The 23318-nt window shown below is 42.5% G+C and overlaps 1 protein-coding gene and 1 long non-coding RNA gene across 2 annotated transcripts; both read left to right on the forward strand.

Annotated features, from left to right (window-relative positions):
• The first annotated feature begins 2314 nt into the window (after nucleotides 1-2314).
• Nucleotides 2315-15402, forward strand: MAT2B (methionine adenosyltransferase 2 non-catalytic beta subunit). The gene is made up of 7 exons (XM_080995322.1): nucleotides 2315-2472; nucleotides 3932-4126; nucleotides 4915-5029; nucleotides 5366-5518; nucleotides 8611-8804; nucleotides 12057-12170; nucleotides 13927-15402. Exons 1-7 carry the CDS (start codon nucleotides 2410-2412, stop codon nucleotides 14095-14097), a joined length of 1005 nt encoding a protein of 334 aa, XP_080851448.1. The 5' UTR covers nucleotides 2315-2409; the 3' UTR covers nucleotides 14098-15402.
• LOC308471378 lies at nucleotides 11107-11317 on the forward strand. Its single transcript, XR_013982933.1, has 2 exons — nucleotides 11107-11207; nucleotides 11238-11317. It is a non-coding gene; the product is annotated as an uncharacterized lncRNA (long non-coding RNA).
• Nucleotides 15403-23318: the final 7916 nt, after the last annotated feature.

Consider the following 23318-nt stretch of genomic DNA (forward strand, 5'->3'; position numbering starts at 1 on the left):
TTTTTTCTTTTGCCTAGAGAGAAACTTGCCATAGCACTGACATACTTGAGGTAGCAGCAGGACCCAATTAGACATTTTCTATGTGCCATTGCATCTAATATTTGCAGGTGTTTAAATTCTAAAAACACATGTCATGCTTGCTGTGTAAAAATCAATGCTACAAGGCTATGTATCCCAAGTGCCACTTGTTTACTGTAACAGAGGCTATGCAAGTATTGTATCTTTCTGCAATTTAGAAATTGAAACAGTCGTTTCGGTTTTATCATTCTATGTTAGAATAGCTCAGTTATGAATGTGCTATTTTCTAGATACTGGCAATTTAAATTTATGTTTTTTGAAAAAATAAAGTGGTTTGTAATACGTAAGATGTTGGAATTTTTTTCTTGAGCTTGAAAGGCGTGGAAATAAAATGTGTTTGGAAATAGACTTTGTTACCAGTAATCTGACTTGAATGGTCTTTCTGAAGGCCCTAGTGATTCTGAAGCTGCATCCGGACTGCATTTTGCAAGCAGAAGGGCTACTTTTATTCACAAGACTGAGATATAGCAGGTGTTCCCATTGGAAAGACAAAAGGGAAGCCATTTTTGCTGAGGCCCCTTTACATACGCAACCCTCTATCTTATCTTTCCCAACTTTCCGGGGTTGCAGAGAAGAGGATTTAGCAATCCCCTCTTCTTTTTCCCCCTTCCTCCATTTTTTCTAGTTCTCTAATTCTACTCGTGGACACTCAGTCTTGCAAATTTTGTAGGCTTGGTGCTCCTTACTTCACACCCATCCTGGAACAAAATAAAAATGAACAAACATGCTTTTTTCCAAATGAGAAAGGGCTACGGACAGAGGTCTTGGCCATTGGTTAATTTGTTCAGGTCTGTAGAGTATGTTACATTTCTCGCCCTTGGTTCTCTAACTTGCCATGTGAGGGAGATCAGGCTGTGACATCTGTCACCCCACTGATCGCCAGGGTTGATTTGGCTGATCTGGCTGGCTAGGCGGGTGTCCCCTTCCTCCCTCACTGCTCCATGTACATCCTTCCTGAAGCTGCGCACTCAGTGGATGAGGACAACCATCCCAGATAGGAGTGTACTGTTCTTCAGTCAAAGGTATACAATAGATGCACTCCCCTGCAAGAACTTCCAAACAAGCAGATGAACTAAAAATTATAGACAAAGTTCTAACATTTATCTTTTCAAAAGTCAAGTTACTATACAGTGGTACCTTGGGTTACATACGCTTCAGGTTACATACGCTTCAGGTTACAGACTCAGCTAACCCAGAAATATTACCTCGGGTTAAGAAGTTTGCTTCAGGATGAGAACAGAAATCTTGCTCTGGCGGCGCGGCAGCTGCAGGAGGCCCCATTAGCTAAAGTGGTGCTTCAGGTTAAGAACAGTTTCAGGTTAAGAACGGACCTCTGGAACGAATTAAGTACGTAACCAGAGATACCACTGTACTGGCTCCCCCCCCCCAAGGATCACTTCAGAAATGGGTGATTTGTAATAATGAAAAACCCACCCTCATTCCACAAAGAGGCTTTTGTTGTGCACTGGCCGCTTTTATTCACTGCCATTTGCAGAGCGCCCCATTCTTACATTGTTTTAAAATCAGGAACAAAGTTCATTTAAACAGACGCTGTCATGGTATGCCATGCCACAAATTTTTAAAGTCAATTTCCCCATTTTGATGCAGATCACAGTTCTTGGCTGGATGCCTCACCCATTTGCCCTACTTTGGTTCCAGGACTGCTTCCTGCACATCACTGCAGCGCTTGCTCTAGCTGTACAAGAAAACAGTATCCGGCACCAGGAAAAAAACATGTATTTTCATTTTGGCAGTGGGTAGGTTTGGCAGCCTGAGCCAAGGTGGAAGGGCGACCTGTGCTTAAATTGACAATGTGAGGCTGCTGCATGATGCCCAACACTTTGCAGTGCTGGTCTGCGTGTTGAAAGCAGATTTTTTTATTAAGAAATAAAATAAACAGCATTCCAAACAGGGCCCCTGACTGAAGGGTAGGCCGAAATACGTGTGCGGTAAATGGAAGCAAGAAGACTGGAGTATTTACAGCTATACGGCCAAGGAGCTTGAGCGCTTAGACATTGCGAACGGGGATTAAAGGAGGGGGGAGGGGGGAAGTGAGTGAGCTCGACGTGTTCCGTCGCGCAAGACTCTCGAGGGGCTCGCGCGCCGCCCCGTTCTAGAGGGGCGGGCCAATAAGCGGGCTGGCCTTGAACGTGTCCCAACGGCAGCCGCGCGCGCGTCCGCCCGCCCCTCTGAGGCCCCACCTTCCCAAGGCGAGGGAGCCTATGGGCTGCCTCGGCTGCCGAGTGGGCGTGCCCTGTGAATGGCTGCCGCCGCCACCGCGAAAGTGGAGCTGAGCGCGAGCGGCGGGCGCGGACTGAGGCAGGCGGAGGGATGGTCGGGTGGGAGAAAGGGCTCCGGATCCGCTTCGAGCCCGGCAGGTGCTGGCTGGAGGAGGTGAGGCAGAGCTGGCGGCTTTGGGCCTTCTTCCCCTCCCTCCCCTCCCTTCCTTCTCTCCGCGGGAGGTAAACAGATCCTAGCCGCGCCCCCTGAGCGGGGTGGGGCGAACCGAGGTGGGGCCGCTGCTGCTCGGGGGTCTGGGAAAGCTATGTAACCGCCAGCCCAGCCCTGCAGGGTAGGCCTCCGCTTGGGTGTTAAGAAAAATCCACCCCTGGGTTGAGTGGCACTAACTTACTCCTTACGATCCCAAACACAACTTACCTGAGAGCAGCCTCCGTCGAGCTAAGATGGGGGAAGCCTCAGGGCAATGGTGATAATACAATAATCCGATTTTAGGTATCCCACTGTGCGCAACGGGATTTACTTTCAGGCAGTGCTTTTTATCTTGTTTAGGGTTACTCTCATTTTGACTCCAGAAAATCACCATTTGACAGGCCAAATCGGGAAAAATAAATACAGTAAATGGACAAAAGTACAAAGATTCACAAAATGTTTAGGGGTATGCGTACCCCCCAAAAAGTACTTCTTTCTGTTGTAATCACCACCCCCAAGGCCTTACTGCTGGGCTGGGGAAGGGAGGGCGAAATGCACGCTTCAGATGTTGCCTGCCTGAGAGGAAGCCTCGCTCACCATAGTAGGATTTTGCTCCAAGATCAGGATCAGTTTGTTAAAATGTTTTCCATGCCCTCTGTCTTAAGTAAAATAAAATAAAAATTCCTGGGATTTCTGACCGTTAAGATGCCCAGTGTGGGTTGCAACAGCAGTGGGATCCTACAGCAATTAAAAGCAAATAAAACAATACAAAACCAAAACTGGAATAACAGCTTGTCACTGGTCTCTCTCTCTATAACTAACATAACCATATCTCTATAACTAACCCCTTCCCTGTTCTTGTAACTTGGAGTGGGGGAGGTGGAATGGGGAACTAGTCATTGATCCCCCACCCTCCTTTTAAGTATTTGATTCTGAACCACGCCTGTGATATACTTCCTCACATAGCTGGAAATTCCACTTCAACCCACATATTTGAAAGAATATTTATTTTGATCATTCCAGTCACCATTTTTGCTATGCAAAGAAGCTTACTACATTAGCTGCCTGGGAATTAGCCTTTTGCTGGAACAATTGTAAACATTATCTTTATTTATACGATATATTTAAACAGTCCCTTTTAATGCAAGTCAGTTTCTGTAAACAATAGTAAGATATGTCCTTCTGATGCTAGAAATGTAAAGCTTGGAGCTATAAGCAATCTAAGGTTGTTGTCTTCAGTATACTGTGGGCTGTTTGTGCAGTCCTGTGCATGCTTCCTTGGCATAAGTCCCATTGAACTCAGTGGGGCTTGCATTGGAGTAGACTCACACAGAAGGTCCCCTAAAGCCTTCTAAAACAAATATTAAACTATGGATTAAGTTTTGTTAAGAATATAGAAGATAACAATTTTCTTTTTTTATAGGAGGATGTTGATACGCCAAACAGACGTGTTCTGATTACTGGTGCTACTGGGTTGCTTGGCAGATCTGTGTATAAGGAATTTAAAGGAAATAATTGGAATGCTGTCGGTTGTGGGTACAGCAGGGCTCGACCAATGTTTGAGCAAGTTAATCTTCTAGATACTACTGCTGTTCACAATGTCATCCAGGATTTTCAGGTGAGAATGGTGGAAAGAAGGATAAAGCGGCGAACCACCATGTTTCTCTGAAGGTTTCTTCAGCAAATTCATGTTAGTTGGTCACATAAAGTTTTACTGATTATTGATGTCCGCTATCTATCACAGCAATATTTAGCTTTGTTTATGTATTTCCCCCCCCCGCTGTAATCTCTGATGCAACCCTTGGTGCACCTTCTGTATATGAGGTGCATGATATGAGGAAAACTAGTGTGCAGGAAAGTAGCTATATACTAGTAGTCTAGTAGAACCTAGAAAGCCTTCTTTAGAATAACACTGCAGAATAAGTTGGGCTTCTCACTTAGAGAGTGATTAGGGAATTCCTTTCTTTTGGTTATGCAAATTGCATGCACAAGAAAAATGGGGAAAAGAGCACCTCCAATGAGCAAAGCAAACAAAGGAGACGGAAGGCTCCTGTATTCACTGATATAAGAACTATTTTATTTTCGCTCACTGTGTTTCAGAGTATAAGGACTCCTTCTAGAGCTTGAGAAATGTTAAAGTTTGCCAAAAAATAAAAAAAAATAATTCTTCATATCTAAACCGCTGCAGAAACAGCTTGAAGAAATGTCTGAGCAAAAAAGATGATTTTCTTTCTCCGCATCTGTGTTGAGCCTTACAACTTAGTCAGAGATGATCTAGAGTAAATTTGCACTTTAGATGTGGTTTACTCCATGGGACTATTTTCTGCTAGCTTTCCATGAACAGTGTGGATTTGGTACAACTACTTGCTTGTTCTTTGCTCATTAAAATGGGTGTTTAATTTCCAGCCTCATGTGATAATACATTGTGCGGCTGAGAGAAGGCCAGATGTTGTAGACAGTCAACCAGATGCTGCTTCTCAGCTCAATGTGGCTGCTTCAGGGAACATAGCAAAAGAAGCAGGTAAAAAAGGTTTGGTCTGAATTTCTTCTCAGGATGCATAATTATCTTTTATGTGTCATCATAAGTATGGGTTATACACCTGAACTTAAAGAATTCTTACCACAAGAAATGTATCATTAGCTGTTTGAGTAACATGCATTGATGGAGGAGACGGATAGCGGGAACTGGCTGCCAGCTGTTGGAATCAAATTCTGGGTTAGAAATACTTAGGTCTTTCACAATCACGTAAATATTTGCTGTTTGTGTGTTTTAAATTCTTGGAGAGAATAAAGATAAAGAGAGTAACTGCTTTGTATTTACGTCTCTTCATATTGCTTTAATTTATTCTTTTTATAGCTCAAGTAGGAGCATTTTTGATCTACATTAGTACGGACTATGTATTTGATGGAACAAATCCTCCCTATAAAGAGAATGATGCACCAAATCCCCTAAATCTCTATGGGAAAACTAAACTAGAGGGCGAAAAGGCAGTTTTAGCAAACAATGAAGGTAAGTGTCAATTTACAGCTGGTAAGGTTTTCTTTAACAGTTAAGTTAAGGCTTGAAATCTTTTACTGGATTTCCATAAATAGGAGTAAATGGATTTGGAAGTTCCATTTTATTTTATTTTCAAAATAAGAAACGTATTTTAAAATGGGGAGGGGGTTTAAAAGGAAGCTGTAGAGAATAATTAGAATCAAGTCTCTTTATAAAGTTTTGAGATTATGTAAAACCAATATAACAGAAGGTCAGATAAAATGTATACCACTGAGTTGAAATGGTAAGAGAGAATGGTAGCATTGTTAATTAATTGTTGAGGTTGAGGTTAGGGGTAAGGAGCAGAGGAAGCTATAAAAGTCTTCCTTTTTTAAAAATAATAATTTGAAAACCTTGCTGAGAGGGGAACAACTAGGCACAAACTCTAGCAAGACAAATGAAATTTGAGAATAAAAAGTGGTTGGAATTCAGAACACCTGTCGTTTCCAAATAACTAGAGGTAGTTCTTTAGTGAATTTCTTCTTACCCCTTTCATTTGCACCTCATATCAATCCATCAAAGATTATACAGTCGTATCTCCACTTATGTATTCCTCCGGTTACGTAAACTTTGGGATTCTTAAGCGGCAAACCCGGAAGTATATTTTCAGGTTTTTGCCGTGCATGTGTTCGCAGAAGTGGTCTCTCTGGTTGCAAAAACCTTGGGATCTGGCTGGACCTCCGGTTATAGATCCCATCCGCAACCAGAGGTACCACTATGCTGAGATTTGAACTTCTGCAAGACTTGCTAAAATAGAGTAGATGATGACAAAAGCAATACTGTTAGTGTGCCAAAGGCAATAATGATGCATGTTCTCGAGTTGCTCTCTGGTAACTTCTGTTGGGTGTCAGAATGGCCACAGCAGCTTTCACCAACCGAGTATCCTCCAGATGTTATTGGACTTGAACTTCCAGCTGTGCTGGTCGGAGCTGGTGGGAACTGTAGTCCAACAACATGTGAAGACCAAGGCTATATGTTTTGTAGTGGCAAACTAGATGATCACCTCAGTTTCCTAAGTGATTTGTATTGGTATTGGTGGCCTAGAAGCTGAGGATTCTATTTATTTATTTGTTTTCTTTACCAAATGTACTGGACACCCAATGGCTATTGTTCTGTGAGTGTTGTACAAAAGGTGGTGGGGAAAATTAAAACAACATACAGAAACATTCATTACCTACTGTACATTAATGAGTATCAGGAAGTCATGCTTGACAAAACTACATAAGAAAGAAAGGAGCCATAAAGTTTGGGGCCATATGAGAATACATCACTGGGAGGTCTAACTAAGGGTTTATTCCATTTCTTATTTATCCTAACTGCTCCTTTTCAGTGTTTAATGTCAAGGCCAAGGAAATTCCCAATCACTGCCACCTGCTGGCAACTCTATGCTATTTATCTTGCTTTTTATTTTGCCTCATTTTATAATTTTAGAGCTTGGTACTGAAAGGCAGATTAAAGGCCTGTGTGCTAAAGGGAAGGAGTAAACTGGGTATGGGGAAATTGTTGGGGAGAAAAGAAAATAGGATTTTTGGAGGGGCATTGAAGAAAAGAAAGAGCTTGAAAATCATACATCCAGAGTATTATGCACTTTCCTGCTTACTCCATCTCAGAAGTCAAAATGTAGTGCTGTAAAAGGAGCAGTAAAAATGTCCAGGGGGTTAGCACACCCTCCTTATACAGAAAAGCTAAACTATTTGGTGGGATTTAGTTTAGCAAAAATGACTACTGTGATCAGGATGGAGGAACATGACACAGGCTTATTAATTACAAATGATGAGAGAATTTATACAGAGAGATTTTTTTCCTCCTCCCCAAAATCTGATCTCTAGATTATCTAGTGAAACTGATTAATAACAGATTCAGGACGAAAACCTTTTCCATGCACAGGGAGAAATTCAACATAGCACTGAGCAGCTGCTGGGCAGTAGAGCCAAAGCCTGCTGAATTTCCTGTATGTGGCACTTTGAAGTCTCAATTTTGGGGCTTCAAAGTGCTCAATCACCTGATAGGATTGTCATGTCAGGTGACTGACATCTGTCAAATTTGGCCTGCGAGGCTAAGATCCCTGATAAAAGTTCTCACCTGGAGAGCTGAAAAGATTCCTAACCCTTTTTAAGGATTGTACAGAGCAATAGAGTTCATTGGCTGGGTAATCATTAGAAACAAGCAGATCCCTGTCATCTGTATTGTATAGTGATACTATTAGCTGAATCCAAAGCCTCTGTTTAGACAAGTTGACTCGTCCCAATTGGATCCAACTTCTGTTTTAAAAATGTGGATGTCAGATTTCTCAGTTGTTAGGAATGGTAGGTGGAGGGATACATGATAGCGAGAACTCACTGAATGGCTACCAGATTTAGCTCACCAGTTTGCGTGCATTCATGTAATGCAGGACTGACTGAGAACAGGTAACTCGCAACTTACACACATTTTACTTGCACACATTCAGCTTTATGCGCTTGGCAAACAAAGGGCGCAAACATCCAGGGAAAAAAGACACTGGCAATCCCACCCGCCATTGACCCCAGGTGTTTTGAAAATATGTGAATTAAGCTTTATGTGATATCCCCAGAATATAATCCCTACATAACTTGAAAATCACATGTAATGAGTGTTTGCAGTCATTCTGTTGCTTACTTTGGGTTGGTAGTTAACTGCAGGTTTGTTGTAGAACATTCTCATATACTGGTGACACAGGATTTCAAGGAGGAAAAATTAGTTTTATGATGGGGTAACAGTAGATGTTGACTTATACCATTATTTCTTTCCTACTTATCATGTGGATCCTGGGCATCTTTTCTATTGCATGGTAAGGTGTTTTTGATGTAATTTAGCACTTCTTCCTTGCATAAGTGTACATAATCTGAAGTTTTCATCTGAAATCTTCACACCCACCGAGATTTATTCTCTTTTCCACATAAGTAGACTTGCCTTTTCAAGGGAGTGAAGTGTCTTGTAAATAGTTCAAAGGTGGTTTAATTTTCTTTTCAGAGATGAGCTGAGGAATTTTCATTGTACCTGTTCATAAATACAGCTTTGTATTCATAGCTTTTCTCATCTTCTAGGTGCTGCTGTGCTTAGAATTCCTATTTTATATGGAGAGGTTGAAAGGTTGGAAGAGAGCGCTGTGACAGTTATGTTTGATAAAGTGCAATTCAATAATAAATCAGCCAATATGGACCACTGGCAGCAGAGGTTTCCCACCTATGTCAAGGATGTAGCCAGTGTTTGTCGACAGCTAGCGGAGAAGAAAATGTTGGTGAGATATTCTTAAAATAAATTTCAGCCAGGATTTTTCGGACTACTTCACATATTATCATATGTGTAAAATTGTAGTAGTACTAGTAGTGATTCTGTGTTTTTATGATGTATTCAAGATTTCAAAAATACTATGGGCTGTATCCAGTGGTGCCTTCACACTAATGGATGACTTCTGTTGCAAGGACATGGTTCCTATTTTCACCAATGCGTCCCGTCCCCCGTCTGTCCCCCTGTTGCAGTCCTCTATGCCATTCCATCTGGACCATATGATGCTGTGCAAGTGACTGGACACAGTGATGGGCTGGATGATAGCCAGTAACAAACAATTATGATAAGATGGGGGCTTTGTGGGTAGGTGGTTCCTAGGTTTGGGAATTAAGTAGATAACCTGTTCTGGTCAGGGTAGTACTCCTCTTAAAGAACAGATGGGTAGTCGGGGTTTTTTCCTGGTTTGCAAACTGTCACTAGAGGTTAGAATTGGAAGGGATCCTGAGGATCATGTAGTCCACCCCCCTGCAATGCAGAAATATGCAGCTGCCCCATACAGGGATCAAACCTGCAACCTTGGTGTTATCAGACCATGCGCTAACCAACTGGTTCGTGTGGCCTCCGTGGTAAGGAATGCTTGTGCCCACCTTTGGCTGGTTTGCCAGCTATAACTGTTCTTGAATTGGGATAATCCAGCTACAGTAGCTCCTGCTATAATAACCTCCTGATCTGAGTATTGCAATGTGTTCTACAGAGGCCTTCCTTTGAAGATGGTCTGGAAGCTGCAAAAGATGTAGAATGCCTCATACTGTTTCTTTACGATGGTGAGATGGGGTCATGTTACACTGATCCTGGAAACACTTCTGGCTGCCCGTGAATTGCCTGGCTTAATTCATGGTACTGGTGTACAGAGCACTGAATGGCTGAGGACCCAAGTACTTGAATGAATGCCTTCCTCAGTACCAGTAAACCAGGCTTTGAGATTTGCAGGGGAAGGTTGCTTGCCATGCCTCTGGTAAATATGGCCTGGGGGAGGGCACAGTATATGAAGAAGGGTCCTCTCAGTGGCAGCAGCCCACCTGTGCAACTCTGTTCCTGTTGAAAGGAGATTGTTCCCCAGGTGCCAGTTTAAGACCTACTTTTTCCAGCAAGCTGTAGTAATCTGTTGCTTACCAGCATATTGTATTCTATATTTTATTTTGCATTGAGGTTTCAACTTTTAATGTTGCATTTTGTTGTTGTTGTCATGAGAGGAAGGGAAAGCTAGAAGAACTAATAATATTTCCCACTGTTTTTGAGCATCCAGAACCCTACGGGGAAGCTTTTGGAAGGCATGGGGGTGCACTGGGTATATGCCCCGCTTTGCACAAGGGGAATTGTTTGTGCTATCACAAAGCTACCATTGGATACAACCCTATGTTAACTGTTACAACTAGTCTTGAATACTGTAAGAGTGGGCAGGGTGGTGGTGCTCAGCTGACCTCCCATTGCCCATGTTGCTGTTGCTTACCTGGAAGTAAAGGAGAAGGGGGCAGCTAGGACAGCCCAGTGGAGATGCACAAGCTTCACCTCCCCCATCCATTTTGCAGGCAAGCAAAAGCAATTCAGGCAACAGGAAGTCAGGTGAGCAGCCTCACCCTACCAACCAGGACTTTTTGTAACATTCCCTCTGAATGCAGTAACATAAGAAGCACTATTCTGTTCAGAAGAAGGCTAGATTGTGATGTGGTAGGCATTATAGAAACGATAGATGGGTTGATATTTTGACTGGAATTTTTACCAGGGACTAGAAGAATGGTGGCGGTGGCAAAGGGGGGTTATTTTTTGGGTCAGTAAATGTGCTGGTGGCAAGAAAGTATGATCTAAGGTGGACCTCTGAGGTTAGAGTGCAGGCATTCTCTGAGGACACAGCTACATGCTGTTTGGGTGGGGTTCAGTTTTGCTTTGGCAGCACATTCACTGTGGAAAACATGCTGTCAAAGCATCTGCTCATCAGCTGGTAAGTCGAGAGTTCAGTCTTGCTAGGTGCTGGTTCACCCAGAACAGTATGTTCACGGTGGGAGGAGATGGTTCCTTCAGGTAAACAAAACTGTTCACACTGACAGAGCAATCTTCTTAGTGCAGTATTGAATTCCTCTGTAGGAGGAATGCATAAGCTGCTGATTTAATGCTGACTATACTAGGAAGTTGCATTCAGGTGCATGTAACCTTCAGAACACTTGCCAGGGTTTTTAAACTACAGGTAGTTCTTCCCCCTGCCCTTCTGTTGACCTTGCATCATGATAGCTTTATCTTGGAATGAGAGGTGATATTGCAGTAGAAATGCTTGGCAAGCAAGTTCTAGTCATTGCTTATACACAAGAGATTATAATAGCTCTAGATTGTGGCAGTCTTTTCATATAAACATAGAAGAGTAAGATGTGTGAAGTTTTGCTTTCTAAAGGAAGAAAACTGCCGCCCAGATTTTTATTTTATTTTATTTATTTTTTTACAATACTTGGTTGAACTGATGTAGTTCTAGGGGGGGAAAACCCTCAGTAGTTGAGTGAAATAGAGTGCAATAGAGAAGTGGAGAGAGATCTGGTGGATTACTGTTTTTAAAAGAATAATTGGCCTTGGCTTGATCCAGCAACGTAATGATTTTGTTCTTATGTGGACAGAGATTTGCTTGAAATGGAACACAAATCCTTTTTCATAGCAAAGCTACTACTCAAAGAACTGTGGAATATAGAAAAGAGCCAGGGATATTGAGCTTCTTGTTTAGTATAATATTCCAATAACATGGTTATGAACAGGGTGGTTCGCTGCTGTTGTGTTTTCTACACATTTTCTGAAATAACCGCATGGCTAAACAAATAGTTCTAGAGGCGGGACAAAATATAAGAAGGCATATAGGAAAAAAAAAGATTGCTCTTTGAACAAATCTAAGAGTGAGCTAAAACTGAATGTTTTTACTCTGCAGAAAAACACAAGGCTGGGAATTGCAATTAGGCAGAATATTTATTTATGGAAAAATAAGTTCTCTTTGAGTTAGGGTGGCAGAATTGTCATGATCAGCTTTAGAATGATCATATGTGAAATTCTCTGTTTTGCAAAAACTTATCTGGGTGATCCAGATATGTTAGATTGACTTAAAACTTGCTTTTCAAGTTAGCCTTAAAGGGAATGTTCTCTAGCTTTGTTTATGGTGTTTTCTCTGTATTTATTTAACACCGTAAAATAAACAAGAACATAAACTTTGTATACTTCTCTTTTTCCTTAGGATCCATCAATAAGAGGAACGTTCCACTGGTCTGGTAATGAGCGGATGACTAAATTTGAAATGGCATGTGCTATGGCGGATGCTTTCAATCTTCCCAGTAGCCACTTGAGACCAGTAAGTCATAGTGTATAACCCCTGACACAGAAAGAAAAAGGAATGTGCAAGAAAAACTCTCACAAAGTTTTATCAAAGGCAGAACTTTCTCAGGAGTAATATTGCACAATGCAATATAAAATAATTGCAAAATGTTCACCAGCTGTGGTTTGGCTGTTCTCTTACACCGAGGGTCCCAACTGAGGCTCCTTAGAGTCCCACTGTCTCTCATTTCATCAGAGACAGATGGTGAGCTTGTCACCTTGGTAAGCTCAGGGCTCCTTCCATCATCAGACATGCTTTGTGAACAATTTGTTCAGATTCAGGGTTCCTGTTGTTCTGTCCTTAGAGTGCAGCCAATACTACTTCAGTTTCTTCTTTAGGTGGCGGAACAAGCTTCATAATTTTCTGCTTCCTCCCCTAATTGTTCTAGGTAGAGCCTTATAACCTCTCACACAAGCAGCCCCTTCACTGATTACAGGTCTCTCACCATACCCTCAGAAGCTTCTTCCATTTCCTTCTCCTCCTCCCTGCTTCTCCTCCTCTGCATCAGCACTGTCCACTAAGTTCTGTGGGCCTGTCCCATTCCTCTCCTTCATTCACTTGCACACCTTCCCACAGCCACTCTGCGGTTTCATCTTCCACACTCTCACCCTGCCTCCCTTTCAGTCTCCCCTTCTTGTGTTGCCTTGTCTGCCCATTTTCCTCTCGTTGCCTCTCCTTTCTTTTCCTGTCTGGGACTCTCCTGTGCTGCCGGCTGCGGCTTTATGTCTCAGCCAATAGGGTGTTGATGCCTCCTTGGTGGTTGCATTTGTCAGGCTGCCAGGCTGCACCTCCTGGGGCTCCCTTAATCCGCCCCCCCCAATGGGCTGCATCTCCTATCTTCCACCCTTTGAAATAATGCAGATTGATAAACCATATCTGCAGAGCTACTTTCTACCAGTTTGGAACTCTCTTGTATTTTCGCCTCTGCAGTTTCAAAGGTAACCACATAACTCTGCAAGCTGGAAACTTGAGCTGAGATTCAGGGAACCCAGCACATGCAGCTAAGGGAGATTATTCCCACCTGACTACAATGTTTGACTCTTCATTATATAATAACTAAAATAATTTATTTCCTGTACCCTCCTATCTGACTGGGTTGCCCCAGGCACTTTGGGCAACTTTCAACAGAATTTAAAAGAACACAACAAAACATCAGACATTAAAATATGAGTCTCAGCAGTTCTTTCTACCTTAGCCTTGGAACTGACCACTCCTTTGGTAGCTGTAGGTGACAGGGAAATGCATGCAGGCAAGCCCATGGAATTACAGGCTGGCAGACAATGGGCAGAATGCGCTATTCCTCCCTCTTCCCAGCCAGGCTACCAGGGGAGAGAAGTAGTGTAGAAATGCTGCAAGCTCATGGTTCCTCCTCTGCCATCAGCTAGTAAAACTTCGCAGACTTTTTGGTTTGGGTGAGGAAGGTGTACGCTTATTTGCAAGACTGCTGTGCCTTCTGCAGCATCTTTCCAGTGAGCGGAAGAGGCTGCAGTGGAAAGTCCCAATGTGTATGATGGGCTCTCTGGATTCCTAGGACAATGATTTGTCAAAGAAGACTTCTGTATCCCCTTTTCCATACTAGTAAAAACTAGTGTTCAATGCAGAGTAAGGTTATGGGAAAGCATTTACATTGCAGAATTGTGAGTGTTTTCCTGAGAAGAGATTTCTTCATTTTTATTTTTTGTTCTAGACAGAGTGCATATTTCTCTTTTACTGCCTATTTTTATTTTTAAAGATTACAGACAGCCCAGTTGTGGGAGCTCTTCGTCCCAAGAATGCTCAGCTTGACTGTTCTAGACTACAGATGTTGGGCATTGGACAGCACACTCCATTTCGTGTTGGGATCAAAGAATCACTCTGGCCATTCCTTACCGACAAGAAGTGGAGACAGACGGTCTTCCATTAGTTGGAAATATTTTAGAGCATGTATGGTATGAGGCACTTTTTAAAAGGGGGGGGGGAGAATGGTTTTGTATTGAGTGTTCTATGTTACAAGTTTAATTCAATCAGGTAAAAATATGGTCTTGCACTAGTGAACTTATAAGAGGTGTTGGCAAAAAAGAACCTTGTTCGAAGTGATTGCTATTTCTTTCTGTTCCGTCACTGGTTTCTTTAAATATTTAGCAACCTCTGAGTACTACAACCATCAGTAATGGTTGAGATGAGATCCGGTTTCCTGAAATACACTGTTGTTTTATGTGTCTTCGATTTCAAAAGAGTATCTCTCTTAACATTATTTCCCTATTTGCCAAAATAATTAAAATAAAGCACTGGATTTTGGCATTTCATTTTTTTAAAAAAGCTATTCTGATGTGATTGAAATGGAAGTGAGAAGTTTGGAGTTTGCTTTAGCTGTGATCAAAATATTCTAAAGTAATGCTTTATTTTTGCAATTAATGTGCAGCTTTAATGCTTGAAAGATGTTCTGTATTTTGAAATCCAACTGCTTTCTTACATTTGTATAAAATAGTTCATATATCTTTCTGTCACATGCGCGCTGTTAATGAGCACACTGGTTCATAGTGGGTGTCGGAGGCACAAAATACAAACATTGCTGTCTTTTCTTTATTGGTGTTTCTGAGAACCCCATAGAACCCAGAAAATTATTAGATGTTCTCATTAAACAACCAGTTTACACATTGTATCAGAATTGTCATTGTTTCAGTTGGACCAAAAGAGCTATACCAATAGAACTATCCCTGGTTGTTCTTTCCTCATTGCATACATGCAGATAAGATGGCTGCATTAAGTATTTGTACTAGCCTATTTCTGAAGAGAAAATTCTATGCTTACAGTGAGAAAGTTCAAAATTATTAATGCTGTTCAGCATGAATGTCTAGCTTAAATGGCAAAGTGACTTTTGTGTAAATTTTGTGTTCTTACTTCAATAGAGTGTTAGGGTGTACGTATTGAAACCAGGCTTTTTACTTAAAGCAAGAAAACCTAAGGCAGCTTGTGGCAGGCGTATCTTTTCTCTCCTCTGTGCTCTCCTCTGTCTCCTGACCAAGGTAAAGCATCCAACAAAAAACCTTCTAAAGGTGGTGAAACAGCATCAGTCAGATTCATAAAATATCTCTAAGCCATTCATATTGTCATTCCCTTTCCATAAGGACATATCCTGACTTGTTTGTCTTAGTCTGACAGTCTGACATCTTGATATGCACTTGGTAAGTTATAAATGCAAAACGACATTAAATATATATAACTGGCATGGTATCTTGTGTCTTCATCATTTCTTGTGGAAATTTCTGGCTGTGTTAGGTTTTTGGGAAGGCTGTTGTTACTTAAGTGTGTGAACATTTACACTTTTTATAAATTTCATCCTCCAAATTAACAAGTCACCAGTTCATTCTCTCTATTCCAACCAATTTTCCAGTAGGCTAGTTGAGAACATGATCACAGAATATACTAATCTAGTGCTGATGCTAGAACTTTGATGGCTTTTGGCATGGCACTCTCAGTGCTCACGCATTCACCTGAAAAAAGTTAGGGCATGAAAACTGAGCGATTTGTTTCAGGAGATTTGATCATGTTTATACTGCTAACTACAAATGATATTGCTATTTGACTGGTGGCCCCATAACAGTCAAATGACTAGGAATATCATTTAGCCTTCTTAAGAGCATTTGGAGAGCCACTAAAAATTAGGTGCTCAAATTTGGTCATGGTTGTGTTACATGCTTCACCTGTGGCCTAGAATGTACCTCCCATCCTTGATCATTGGCCACTGCTTTTCAAAGCTATGGATTAAAAACATAGAAGTCATAGCTATACAATGCATGTATACCCTCTGCAATATTTATACATTTGAAATCGTCACACATAGCTTGCATGCTAATCCTTATGTGGAAGTGTTTCCATCTAAGGATTTTGTAATGTGCTGTGCCCTTAGGTATTTTCAGTCTTGGAGGATATGTTGCCCCCACTGCTTACACCTTCCTATATTCCTGTGTCTTTTGAAGCCTCCATTTGCTGCTTCTGCCTGTTATAAAGTGCTCCTCCTTTTACAGCCACTGTAGTACAAATTAGTTTGTAACTTGTTATCATGAGTTTCAGACAAGGAAATGGAAAAGAAAATGTGTTGGCCGAGTAGTGCCGCGTGATATTAATATGAGATTTTTTGTTACGAACTTTTTTGACATTTGTGTTCCCTGCAAGTGATAAATGTTGGGTTTGAACAGAAACAAGGAATTGGGGTGTCACATGCCAGCATGTGTATACACTCCAAATTGTATACACCAAGCATGATGCGAGAAAATAAATGGGCACACAGATTCTGATATTTCGAAAACTAGTGGAGGAACATTCTGGTCCCGCAGTGTCTTCTCTGGGAAGAATTCAGTGTTGCACTTCTCTTATTGTTCATCACTGCCATCATTTCTGCTCACCAGAGAGAACAATCCCACACCTTTCCTCTCCCCACGCTGTTCTGGGGGCTCCTCTGACACCCCCCCCAGAGTGGATTTGGGGGTGGAGGGCACATAGTGAGTTTCTGCTAGCATGCTGTATTAGTTGAATCCAGCCCTCTGATCTTAAGTTAACCATATGAAAACAAGCTACAGAAGAATACAGACTCCTGAAGTTGCCGTGCTCAAGTTCATAAGGAAAACTCAACACTTTTAAAACAAAGACTGAATGGCTTTCTTGCTACAGCAGGTACTGTATTTTCTGGGGTATAAGACTACTTTTTAACCCAGGAAAATCTTCTCAAAAGTTGGGAGTCGTCTTATACGCCGGCTACAGCAGCAGCTCCTGCAGCAACTCCCCACCAAAGGACAAAACAACAGCAAATTAAATCAGAGGACACCAAGCTCTCTAGATGAAGCAGAAATAAACTTGAAAATTGGCCCCAGAAGACCCCCCAATCACCAGCAACAGAACGACCCTAACCGCTCCCGGTAGTAGACCACGTGGTCCAAAATGGCGGCCTCATGTTGCCCCAGCAACTAGACACTGGCCACTGCCTCAACCCAAGCAGCCCCCACAGTAAAAGAAAAGGAAAGGCTCACAACAAAGGCAGGGAACCAACAACAGCATTAAGCGCAGCAGAGCACGGCACAGCCGAAGGGGCAAGCAAAGGTAGAAAACAGCTGGGGGAGGGGGAGCCTATTATCAAGCTGCGAGGGCAATGACGAAGGGAGCAGTTCGGGCAGGGGAAGCTGAGAGGGGGAGTTGGCCGGGAATGGAGAAACCTGGAAGCTTTTTCGCCACGAGGGCGGCAAAGTTGTAAAGCGAGAGCTGCAATCGAGGCAGCACTCCCCTCAAATGCCCTGCTCCCGACGCACAGCGCTGGACTCACCCACTGCCAATTGATCGGGGCCTCCTATAAAGGCTTTTTTCCAGCCACCCTGGGTTGAAACAACTGTTCCACATCCCAAGCAAATTCCACAAGAGCGGCTCAACAAAAGCAGTAAAAAAATCCCCCCAAAATGTTTCAGCAGGTCTGGCAAAAGCAATAACTGTGCGAAGTTCAGTGACGTCCTAGTGATTGAGGAAGCGAGCCAAAGAGGAAGCCCTCTGGCTCGCTCCTCTGTTTAAATGGACCCGGCCACGCCCCTGGCCCCTGGGAAGTGGAGCGGATTTCTGAGCCGGACTGGAGACTGGTTTTTTAATTTTTATTTGGTGTGCGTTGAAAGAGGGGCAGTCTTATACGGCGAGTATATCCCAAACTCTATATTTTAACTGGAAAAGTTGGGGGTTGTCTTATACGCTCAGTCGTCTTATACGCCGGAAAATATGGTAATTGTATCCTATAGGTGGTAAAACCTTTCAATGCAAGTTTTTGTGTCAGTTGTAAAATTCATCAGTTATTTTTATTCCATGAAATTGGGGGTACTTTTAGGTCTGATTGTATGATGCACTGTAACTCTACATTTTCTCTTGTGCTGTAAAACAGTCTTCCCTCCACTATTCACAATTTTCTTTTTTACCCTTCAGCTATCTTTCTTTAAAAACAGCCTTCATGCCTTTCACAAAGTAGTAAAGCTCTCCTTGCTAATTTTGTTCACCTTCAAAACGTCACAGAACAGCGTGTGTGTTACAAGCCTGCTTAGTTTTTCATAATAAATTCTTTGTTGCTAATCTCTTCCTTTGACATTAGTAGTAATGCGAGTGATATTTGAAGCCTTTTAAAAAGAAATTTTATTATCCCAGTGAGTTGCACAGATCCATATATTCCCCTCCCCCTCCCTTAGGCTTCTGCTGTGAATATTTTAAAAGCAGCATGATTTATACATCTTGGTCTCAAAACAAATGCTGAAATAGCTTTCACCTTGAATCTATTCTCTTTCCTGACACATTTGCTTATGAAAATGAAAGCTTCAGTAATTGCATGTTAACTCATCTTCAGTCAGCACTGTTTGCAATAGTTTGGCATTATTGTTTTACATTTATATGCCACCTTTCCTCCAAGGAATGCAAGCTGGTGTGCATTGTTCTTTTCACCATTTGATCATCAGGCTAAGAGGTAGTGACTGGCTCAAGGTCATCCAATGAGCTTCATGGCTGAGCAGATTTGAACTCTGGTTTCTCATGTCCTGAGGGACGCGGGTGGCGCTGTGGGTCAAAGCACAGAGCCTAGGACTTGCTGATCAGAAGGTCAGCGGTTCGAATCCCCGCAACGGGGTGAGCTCCCGTTGTTTGGTCCCTGCTCCTGCCAACCTAGCAGTTTGAAAGCACGTCAAAGTGCAAGTATATAAATAGGGACTGCTCTGGCAGGAAGGTAAACGGCGTTTCCGTGTGCTGCTCTGGTTCGTCAGAAGCGGCTTAGTCATGCTGGCCACATGACCCAGAAGCTGTATGCTGGCTCCCTCGGCCAATAAAGCGAGATGAGCGCCACAACTCCAGAGTCGGTCACAACTGGACCTAATGGTCAGGGGTCCCTTTACCTTTACCTTTTCTCATGTCCTAGTCCAATGCTAATCAGTACATCACATGTTATCTACTTTACATATCCTCTGCTTTTACACAATTAGTGCTCAAATAGTTCATGAAAACATACAAGGATCAGGAAATTAATAGTTCGGTAACAATTTTTTTAAAAAATGAAATATTATATGGCAAGAGTTTAAACATTTTTACCCTTAATCAGCCAAAGTCACAGCATTTGAACAGAGGCTCAGAAATGCTCGTGTGGGTGCCAATCAGACACTCTCAAGGGAATGTTCTACTACTGGAGTGGTAGATTAACCTAGAGGCATTTGTAATATCCTGAATTTCAAATTCCTTCAAAGTAGCACTTTTCATACTAATAGCCATAGAGCACAGGTGGCCTTGGGTTTTGCCCTTCAAAGTTCATTGCATGCTGTCTCTGCTTTATTGCTTAGCTCGAATAAGTACTCGGAATGAGCCACACTGCAGTGAACATTTTGGCTTAAGCCAAGTAATATGGATCTGTTCCAAGAACTTCACAACTGAGAGTTGATAAACTGCAGAAAGAAAGAAAATGTGCACACATGCACAAGAAAAGGACCGAAGCTGCTTGAACTTTCAAGCTCCAAGCCATGAAGGAATAACTCCTACCAATTTCCCAGAAAGTTGGATTCCTGCGAGTTCAATAAGAAAAAACCACTTTTCAGAAGCAAATCACTTGAGGAAATTTCTTGGCCGTTTTAGAAAGCACTGAAGCATAAAAGCACTTTACCATCCAGTAGGAGTTTTGCAGGGTTGCTGTGCTAGTGATAGAATCTCTACTTGAAGGTTTAGTTCGAATCTCAGGCATGAGATAGCATGTCGTTGAAACTTCAAATTTAAACCTCCAAATTTAATGAATACTAATATCGTTCATAGGTCCCTGCTAGGTCCAGGAGTTCAGAGCACAAGAAATATTTAGCACTGTATGCCAAATGCTGTAACTTACTTCATGGGGGACTACTTTTGAAGGTGGGTTGAAAGCTTCAGTTGTTGCAGAATATGATTGCCAGAACCGAGAGTGGGTTTAAAATATTGCACTGGTTCCTTGTGTGCCACCAGACACAACTCAAAGAGGTGACTAATGTAGAAAGCCCCAAACGACTTGGGACCCAAATACCTAAAGGAGGACCTCTACCCGTATCAGCTTACCTGAGTTTTAAGAGCAGTAGGACAGTCCTCTTTGTGGTTCCACTGATGTGGCAAGCTTACAGTGTGGTGGCCCAGGATATGAGCATCCCGGTGGTGGTCCCTTGGCTGTGCAATCCCCTCTCCCCTGAGATGCAGCTAGCATTGTCATTGTTGACCTTTTGGCACTGGCTGAAAACTTTCCTATTCACCCAGGCCTTTGTAGGGTCCTCATAAGATAACATGACTTATATATACTTAGATGAGGATTGCTGCTTCCTGTTTAATGTGTCATTGTTATATTTTACTTTTAGTTTTTATTGGAGGCTATTTCTATGTGAAGCTGAGGCTCCAATACTTTGGCCACCTAATGAGTAGAGAAGACTCCCTGGAAAAGGCCCTGATGTTGGGAAAGATTGAGGGCACAAGGAGAAGGGGACGACAGAGGTTGAGATGGTTGGACAGTGTTCTCGAAGCTACAAACATGAGTCTGACCAAACTGCGGGAGGCAGTGGAAGACAGGAGTGCCTGGCGTGCTCTGGTCCATGGGGTCACGAAGAGTCGGACACGACTAAACGATTAAACAACAACATTTCTATGTGCAACCCACCCCAGGATCAAGAAATGAAGGGTTAGGAGAGGAATGACTATAATAAATAATATTTTAGAAGAGATGTTAACAGCTGTCCCTGGAGATTCTTGAGAAGCAGAATTCATTATGAATTTCATACTGCTGCCGCTGCTTTCTCCCTGCTTGCAGAGAAGCCTGTGACTAAGAGACCTTCATGACCAACATGGGGCTTGGGTGGGGAATGAGAGAAGATGGATGATAACCCCAAGGGATAAGTGTATTTATTCATGTAAACATCTAAGCTGCGAAAAGCCAGTGGGAAGTCAGTGGAGAAAGATGAAGATGAATGGTGCTGATCTGGCTAAAACCCTAAACAGTAGCATATTATTCATTAGTATGACTGAAGGAGGTCACATTCTGGAAACAAGAAGAAGTGAGATGTTAAAAGGCTTTGTCATTATACTAAAGTCAACAGGCAATTAAAACTATTAAAGGCTGACAAGGCAAAAGGTCAAGATGGATTATCTCCTCACCCCAGCTCTCTTAATTGTCTCAGGTAACATTGCCTAACAAATAGCCAATGCAAAGCTTTGGTGGAGGAAAAATTATGATTTTTGAAAAAAGGTCTTTAGTTAACTACTGTGACTGTGTCCAGGAAACACCCCAAGTGGCTGACTTGTTTGCTCCCTTCCCGAATCCTTAAAGCCTAGTGGAACTCCAAGGAGAGTCATTTAAACAATGCATTGACTATCCTCACAATGCAATATTCAACTAGTGTTTAACATGTTTCAGAATAGTGGACAGTCAGCATGTTCATGGAGTGGTCTGTAATTGCTGAGCTGTATTTTTGTCATTTTTTAAATGGAGCTGAATAAAGGACTTGAAAGCCACTCTGTCTTATAATTTCCAGAACCAGAGCTACCCTAGTCAACTGTGGAAAACAACAACAATGTGATACCTTAAAGACAAATAAACTTCTTCTTGCATAATAAGTTTGTAAGCTGCTATAAGATTTCTTGTTGATCCTCTTTGGGTATTTGTTGAATCAAGGAAACAGATGGCTAGAAGGTCCTAGGAGACTATCAAGAGAAACCCTCTTGCCCTTAAACGTTATAGAAGTTTGTGGAAATAGTTTTGTTTCTTATTTTAGCATGATTAAATATATTCATTGGGGGTGGATCTATACCCGAGATTTATAATGTTTCTAATGCTTTATTAAAATGTGACACCAGAAGGCGCTGCAGAACAACCAGCCACCGCAATACCTTTAACTGCATGTTAAAGGTAAGGAAACCCCTCTGACGTTTTAAAGATCAGTGCTTTAAAGATCAATGTAGATCCAGTCTGGCTGGGTTTTGTTTAAAATGTCCTTGCTAGGTCTACTAGTACACACTTACCGAGGGGGGGGGGCACTGCTATATAAATACACCAAGCATCTAGACTATTGATTTCTTAAAGTTACATGGCTTTACAGACAATTTTTACTGTGTCCTATTTTTTTCTACAATGAGCTCCCCAGCCTTAACCCTCCATACTTAATTGATTCATAAAGCTTAACTACTATGTACACCAGTGTACATAATATACACTCACTGAATGTAATACGTGAATATCCTTTCTGTTATCAACTTACATTGTTATTCCACAACTCCCATCAGCTCAGATCACTGGCTGGGACTGAAGGAAGTCCAGGAATATGGAGGTGGGAGCACAGTTTCCACAGGTGTGACTAAGGCAGCATTTTGTTTCTTGAAATTGTCCCTCCTATGATTCAAGCTCTTCATCTGTATTCCCATGCCTCTTGCTGTTCAACTCATTGAACTACAGACAAACGATGACAAGAAGATCAATTAGCTGAACTGGCTGCACCAGAGCCTGCAAAATAAGTCAATGCAGGGCGAATAAATAAAACACTCAATTTTAAAACGCTTTCTAAATCATGGATGGAGAACCTGTGGGGCTCCAGATGTTGCTGGACTACAGCTCCCATCATTCCTAACTATTCACTATGTTGGCTGGGGCTGATGGAGTTGGAGTCCAGCAACACCTCAAGGGCCAAAGGTTCCTGCCCCCAATTAGAAGAAGCCAATGGCTGCAGAGGGAGGCAAGATGCAGTAGGGAAGAGGTGAAGTCAATCAAGACCTAGAGCAGGCTAGAAAGATTTGCTATTGATCTGGGACACAGGTCAGCAAAATTTTTTAGCCGTGGGCCAGTCTGCAGCCCTCAGACCTTGTGGTGGGCTGGAGAAATGGCACCGGGGGGTGGGGGTGGAAGAAGAGAGGAGGGGGGCAAGTAGTCCTCCCCACCCCCACCCCCAGGCCCAGCCACTGTGCTTACCTTCCCAGGGCCTGCTGCTGCCACCACCGCTGCTTCTTGTGGGTGGGCAGAGGGAGCTCGTCTGCTCCACTCTCTGGCCCACAGGAGCACCAGGGCGGCTACGAAGGGAAGGGAAGTGGCACAAAAGGGCTGGCTCCGGAGAGGGGCTGCTTAAAATGGTGCTCAGCCAGCTCAGCCCAGCC

This window comes from Podarcis pityusensis (genome assembly GCF_964106645.2).
Source record: "Podarcis pityusensis genome assembly, chromosome: 2".
Taxonomy (NCBI): Eukaryota; Metazoa; Chordata; class Lepidosauria; order Squamata; family Lacertidae; genus Podarcis; species Podarcis pityusensis.